We start from the raw sequence: 6264 nt of genomic DNA, 5'->3' as shown, positions 1-6264 counted from the left end.
GTGGGATGGGGGGACCTCGGGGTGGGGGTACCATGGGCAGACGGGGGCTCTGGGGAGGCCCCAGGCTCCGGCACCCCCATAACCAGCGCTGGGCTCCCCCCCCCCGTTGCAGCGGGTCCTCCCCGCCTCTCGCCCCTCGGCCAGGCCTGCCCGTGCTCTCCTCCCGGGGCGGTGTGCGGGTGCTGGAGCCCCGTGCCTGCTCCAGGCTGTTGTCACCGGGGGGGGGTTAATTCCCAGGAGCACCCAGACGGCGCCAGGAGCTGCAGGCTGGTGTTAGGGGAGGGCGCTCTGCACCGCCACACCACGAAGAATTCCAGCCTTCGAAAACTCTCAGACACCCCAACAAAGGCTGACGGCAACGCAGACGCTCCGGGAAGCGACTGCCGGACGGGGGCCCTACAGGGGGACGGGGAGCCCTGTTCGCAAGGAGGTACCGAGCCTTCGCAGGAGGGAGAGCTCCCCTTTTCCAACCCGCCAAAACTCCTTCCCCCCACAAACTGCTGCATGAGCGGCTGCCACAACTGCGTGTGGATCGATTACGTGGAGGAGCTGCTGAAGTACTACCAGGACGGAGGAGAGCAGGCATTGGCGGCCGTAGAAAGGCACGTGCAAGATGAGAACATTAAAATGATCCTAAAGATGGAAATCAGATTGCGCATGAAGAAGGACTGATTTTTCGCCCTGTCCTGGCTGGTTCCTTCCTATTCTGGGGCTCCCTAATGCCACAAACCCTCTTTGATAAGCTCTTCCCAAAAAGGCAACAGGTGAAACCTTCTGTCTGTGATCCAGGAGTCTCTTTTTGACACTGACTTGTGGGATCTAGAGCCAATTTATTTATGGTATTTATTTGTGTGAGTTAAGTTACTTGGTGTGACGGGGCGGGAATGCCGTACAGTCTGAGCCTCTCCTAGGGGCTCCCGGGTCTCTGCRCACCACCAAGCGCAGCAAGGCCCTGGCCTGGGAGCAGGGACCCCACGTGCTGCTTCAATACAGGCCGTGCAGAAAGTCATGTCGCGCTTCTCGTTCACCGGGGAAATCTCCCCTTGGCAGCGYGGCGGGGGGAGCGTGTGCTCTGCAGGCAGCTGCTCTTGCGTGCCCTGAGCCCCAGGTTTCTCTGGGGGCCAGATGCTTCGCTCCCCCGGGTCTCTGAAAATCTCAGCCACGGGCTGCGGCAGGGCTGCGTGTCCTCGATGTACCTGGGGCTTCCTGTTGCTTCTGCTCTTGCCTTGTCCTTGTGCTCAGAAGCTTGAATTTTAAGCGCCTTCCGTAGCTTGGCGGTAACCTTGTGATTCAGGAGGGCTGCGAGGCTTTATCAACCGAGCCGTTCATCAGCTCTCTAAGCCTATTAGAGGCTTCTCTGTGTTAAGCGTTTGCGGATGAGGCTGTGGAAGAGCGTCAGCCCCGCAGGCAGACGGAGGAGCCCGGGCCCTTTCCAGCAGCAGGTGCTGCACCTCGCTGGCTCCTTCCCCTCGTGGTGGGATTTGCTCGGTGCAAGGCGAGCAGCGGGGCTGCGGAGCTGATCCGTGTTCACGCGGCGCGTGTGGCCCTGTGCACGTGGGTCTCTGCAGCTTCCCAGCAAGGGCACCACTCTTCAGCCCCGCTGCTAAATCCCGAAGGGCGGCCCATGGCTTTCGGCCCCCTCCTCCCCTCCCGCTGCTGTCCCAGCCCTGCTCGGGGGCGCAAGGTTGCAGTCCGCGGGCGAGCGAGCTAATTCGGCCTGCTGGACGGTGCCAGCAGGTTCCCGCTCGGCAGCCAGGCAGCATCCTGCGGCTCTTTGCATCAGAGAGCAAATGCAGCGGATCCAGGCAGGATTGCCCCGAGCTCTGCTCCCCTCGGGAGCACAGTTTCATCCTGATGCGGCCTCCCGCGTCCACCCCGAGCTGACTGTGCGGCGTTGGCTGTGCCACGCTTCGTTTTGTTGTTAAAAGCGACCCGTGCTTATCCAAGCGCACCGAAGACCCCGTCCGCCTGCGCAGCCCTGTGYGTTTGCTCTCTAGGGAGCTGGCTGCCTTGCTGGTTCGCTCACGGGACTCAGGGCCGCAGCGGCCAGACCTGCTCCGACTTCAGTGATGCCCTTTCTTCCTCGCTGAGCTGACCGAGCTCGTTGCCTTGCAGCGTTCGTGACTGTTTACAGGATCTTTACAGAAACGTAGCCCCGTCCTGGAAAGATGGGCTCTCTCTGAGGACACTGGCGCAGCTCTTTAGCAGCGTTTGCTAATAAAACTTAAGCTGAAATCTGTAATTAACAGGGCCCTGGTCTTTGCTGGAGAAGTAACTGGTTCTGCCAGCTTCATATAAAACACTCCTGGATCCATGTAATCCTGTTTGCTGAAGTCTAACTAATTGCAATTAGTGGAAGGGGCTGACGTTCAATTAAAGCGTACTGAGATTATTCCTTTTTGTAATTGCTTTAGTAGTGGGGATTACAGGAGGCTTTAGCGTGATACTGGCCCACAGGCAGTGGCGCAGGTGGACAAGGGCTGCTCAGCCTTTCCTCCACCAAATTTCAGACTCTCACAAAAAAAAAAAARAGAGARCAACTGGCCCGAGGTGCCCCCAGCCGAGTGCTGGAGAGAGCTCAGACCGTCCCCACGCGCTCAGACGTCCGCGGTGACACTGGGTGGGATTAGGCTCCGAGGGAGGGCAGCCGTCGTGTTTCGCGGCATGTGCCGGGCGCCGAGAGGACAGGAGGAGCTTCCCTTGGCACCCGTCGGTATCCCGTCCAGGCCGGGGTCATGCACCGGATGGCCCGGGCGGATCGTGTTTCTGCTGGGGTCTGGCGGCTCCCGGGGGGCAGGAGCCCACCGTAGCAGCGGGGTGCAGCCCTTGCTGTAACGGCCAGACCACGCGTGGTGCCAAATGCAGAGTGTCGTCCAGGCTGGAAGCCCAGCAGGTCCCCGTGGTTTCAGCCACCCGGGCTCTGCTGCTGCTGTTTCCCAGCGCGGCTGCCTGCGGCTCCCTGCGTTAGCACAGCGTAGTCCCCTGGCAGGGGAGATGCACGAGGGACGTTTGGTCCCCAGCTCGCAGGTCTGCAGCCCCCGAGCGCTGTCCTGAGCACGCTTTCCAGGACAGGCTCGTGCTGGGCTGGAAATCTCTCTGCTGCCTGCGAGCTGAGGGGCACCCGGGTGATTTCTTAGTGAGTGGGGAGTCTCCTGGGAGAAACGCCTAAGCGATCTGCAAGGAGGAGGAGGCAGGATCCACCAGCAAGTGCTCTGCTGCGATCCTTTCCTTGGCACTCTGAGACGTTGCAGAGAGGCAGCAGGGCGGATGGTGAAGGYGGCAGACCCCGACGCATGGGCAGTGCCGACGGCGCTAATCCAAGCCCCCCCTCCCCACACACACGCTCCCGTCCCGCCAGTACGGACTGGGGGGAAGGACATCAGATTACCCATTTCAAAAGAAGGGACATAATCCTATTACCGCAGAGCAGGATAAATCTGCCAGCCCCTAAAAGCCATCCGGAGTGTCTATAGGACACGCATTGCTGCCGGGAGCGCGAGCAGGCCGGAGGGTTCCCGTGCGGAGCAGAGCTGGCCTCGGGCAACCGCCGCATAGGGGTAAGTGGTCAACTTTGCTCCGTAGCGGGATGGGAGCCGGTCACGGTGGACACCGGGATTCCTGGGGCAGGGCCTTTCTTTGCATTACGCAGAATCCTGCTTTCGCCTCCCACTCTTGCAACACGCCGACGGGAACGGCGTCCCCGGGGTCTCTCCGGGCTGGTGCTTGTCTTGTCCATTGCCCATCGGGGCTCGTGCTCCAGTCCGGGGGGTGCCCGGCTCAGCAGGGCTCTGCGACGGGGCCGCGGCGCCTCGCACCAACACCCGAGCGGCCCTTTGTGCCGCGAGACGCCCGTGCTCGGCCCATCGCGTGGCTGCCGCGCGCGCGGGCAAGACGTGCTTCGTGGTGCCCGCCGCGGGACGGTGCCCGCGTGGTCCCCGGCCCCAGCGATCGCTGGCTCAGCYGCAGCCCTCTGCTCCCCCCACACCTCGCACCGCAGCAGCCCCGTGGCCRGGCAGGACGGCTCTGCGCCGCGCTGGAAAACCGTCCGGCTGCAAACGAGCCCCGGGGGACGTCGGGCGCCCCTGCGTGCCAGCTGCACCCCGGCTAGCTCGCTGCGGCGCATGCGGCTCGGTGCAGACCCCGGGGCGAGCCGCGGCGAGGGCTCGCGGCAAAAGCGAGGGGCTCCCCGATCTCGCGCCTGCGGGCAGCGACGGCTGCGGGAAGCGGCTGCGGCTCGGCGTGCCCCCCCCCCGCCACAAATGCCCTTCGGTGCCTTTGGGGTAAGGGGATTAGCGGGCTCTGAGCTGGGCTAATTCAAGGTTGCTCTTGTCCGGGGCAGCCTGGCAAGCGGATCAGCGACGGCTGAGGGGCAGGGGGGGGCGGCAGCGGGACGCTGGGTCCCCGGGACGCGCCGCGCCGAGGCTCAGGCTGGCACCCGGGGCGGCTGCAGCCCCTTGCTGCCCCGGTGCCCCCATCTCTGCCCTTCGCAGGAGTGAGGAGCCGTCCCGTGCCCAGCACCGGCGCCGCAGGGACAGCACGACCCGGGGCAGGCCACCGGCCCCGGCACAGCCATGAGCCTGGAGCCCCTCAAGCTGGAGATCAAGTCGGCCACGAGGGTGATGGGGGGACCCACCACCCCGCGGAAGGGGCCCTCCAAGTTCAAGCAGCGGCAGACGAGGCAGTTCAAGAGCAAGCCGCCCAAAAAGGGGGTGCAGGGGTGAGTGGGGCTGGGACCAGGACCGGCCGCGGGGCCCCGGCGGTGCCGCTGCCGCCGGCCGCGCCAATGGGCGCAGAGGGGTCCGGCGCGGGCTGCAGCGCTGTCTCTCCTCGCAGGTTTGGCGACGACATCCCCGGCATGGAGGGACTGGGAACAGGTAAGGCAGCCGGCATTCCCACGGGCCGGGAGCAGGGCTCGGCCCCCACCGCCGGGCTGCACCGGCGCTGACTCRGCTTCCCCCTTTTCCGCAGATATCACCGTGATCTGCCCCTGGGAAGCCTTCAGCCACCTGGAGCTGCACGAGCTGGCGCAGTACGGCATCATCTAGGCGGCCGCGCCGCAGCCACCGCCTCCCACCCCGCGCCCCCGGCGCCGCTTAGGTAGAAGCCCCCCCTGTCCCCGCAGCAGGGCCCAGCCCAGGAAAACACTAATTAAAACACAGAACGAGTGCGGGAGGCTGTTGTCGTGGCTTGGGGCGAGCAGAGGCGCGGGGTGTTGGGGATGGCACTGGCTCAGGGCACAGTGTGGGAAGTGTCCCTTCCCCAGGGCGGATGGGGACCTCGCAGCCCCTGGGGTGCCGGGCGARCGGGTGGCACAGGCTCCTCGGGTCTGCTCCGGGCAGGAGGCACCAGGAGAGCCGGGGCAGCAGGAGCTGTGCTTGGGGGAGAGGGATGGACGGACACTGCACCGTGACAGGACGGACAGGACACAAGCCCGGGGATTCGAGCCTCTGCAGAGGTTTATTCTGGGCTGCATCAGGCTGCTCCGTGCAGCGAGGGAGGGGAGACGGGAGAGCACCCGTGCACTGTACAGGCATGTGTGCGGGGGAGCCCAGCCAGCCCCACGCACCCCAGCTGAGACCACACTCAGCATCCCCCCCACGAGCAGGCAGCCAGCGCGCCCTCACTCCCGCTCCGCCCCGGCCGCGATGTCCCTGAGCATCTTCAGCGCCATGAGCACGCCGGCCACCTCCACCAGCACCAGGACGGCCGCGCCGGCTGCGATGGTGCCCGCCTGGCCGCGGAGCCAGGCGCCGAGCTGGGCCACGCAGCCCCCCAGGTGCACGATGCTCCCGGCCGCGGCGTCGCCCAGGCGCAGGGCCCCCGAGGCGCACTGGGCATCGGCGACGGAGCCGTTCTGCCGCGGGTCCAGGCAGCAGGAGGCCGGGACGCTGCAGGCCTGCGCTCCTGGGGCGCTGCAGTTGAAGTACCTGTGGGAGGCACAGGGAGAAGTGCTCAGGTTCCCCCCCGGGCTGCAAACCCTCCTCCTGCCAGGCTGCATCCCACCGGCCCCGCACCAGGTTGCAAATCCTCCTCCCGCCAGGCTGCATCCCACCGGCCCCGCACCAGGTTGCAAATCCTCCTCCCACCAGGCTGCATCCTGCCGGCCCTGCACCAGCACCAGGTTGCAAACCCTCCTCCCGCCAGGATGCACCCCGCCAGTCCTGCACCAGGTTGCAAACCCTCCTCCCGCCAGGATGCATCCCGCCAGTCCGGCACCGGGTTGCAAACCCTCCTCCCGCCAGGATGCATCCCGCCAGTCCGGCA

The 6264-nt window shown here is 65.5% G+C and overlaps 3 protein-coding genes across 3 annotated transcripts in view; 1 reads left to right on the top strand and 2 right to left on the bottom strand.

Moving 5' to 3' along the window:
- Positions 1–1010, bottom strand: part of CCDC137 (coiled-coil domain containing 137) — a 4443-nt gene extending 3433 nt beyond the window's left edge. Inside the window, exon 1 of the mRNA XM_026067646.1 lies at positions 992–1010. Coding sequence (XP_025923431.1) covers positions 992–1010 — 19 coding nt within the window. The remainder of the gene's footprint in view (positions 1–991) is intronic.
- Positions 1011–3444: 2434 nt separating this feature from the next.
- On the top strand, positions 3445–5045 carry PDE6G (phosphodiesterase 6G). Its single transcript, XM_026067523.1, has 4 exons — positions 3445–3557; positions 4491–4717; positions 4834–4874; positions 4969–5045. Exons 2-4 carry the CDS (start codon positions 4572–4574, stop codon positions 5043–5045), a joined length of 264 nt encoding a protein of 87 aa, XP_025923308.1. The 5' UTR covers positions 3445–3557; positions 4491–4571.
- A 410-nt stretch (positions 5046–5455) lies between these two features.
- TSPAN10 (tetraspanin 10) overlaps positions 5456–6264 on the bottom strand; it is a 2316-nt gene continuing 1507 nt past the window's right edge. The window contains exon 3 of the mRNA XM_026067558.1: positions 5456–5927. Coding sequence (XP_025923343.1) covers positions 5621–5927 — 307 coding nt within the window. The 3' untranslated portion in view covers positions 5456–5620. The remainder of the gene's footprint in view (positions 5928–6264) is intronic.

This window comes from Apteryx rowi, unplaced genomic scaffold (genome assembly GCF_003343035.1).
Source record: "Apteryx rowi isolate R43461 unplaced genomic scaffold, aptRow1 scaffold_26, whole genome shotgun sequence".
Taxonomy (NCBI): domain Eukaryota; kingdom Metazoa; phylum Chordata; class Aves; order Apterygiformes; family Apterygidae; genus Apteryx; species Apteryx rowi.
Note: the sequence above shows the minus strand (reverse complement) of the source record. Positions and strands in the feature narration are given on the sequence as shown.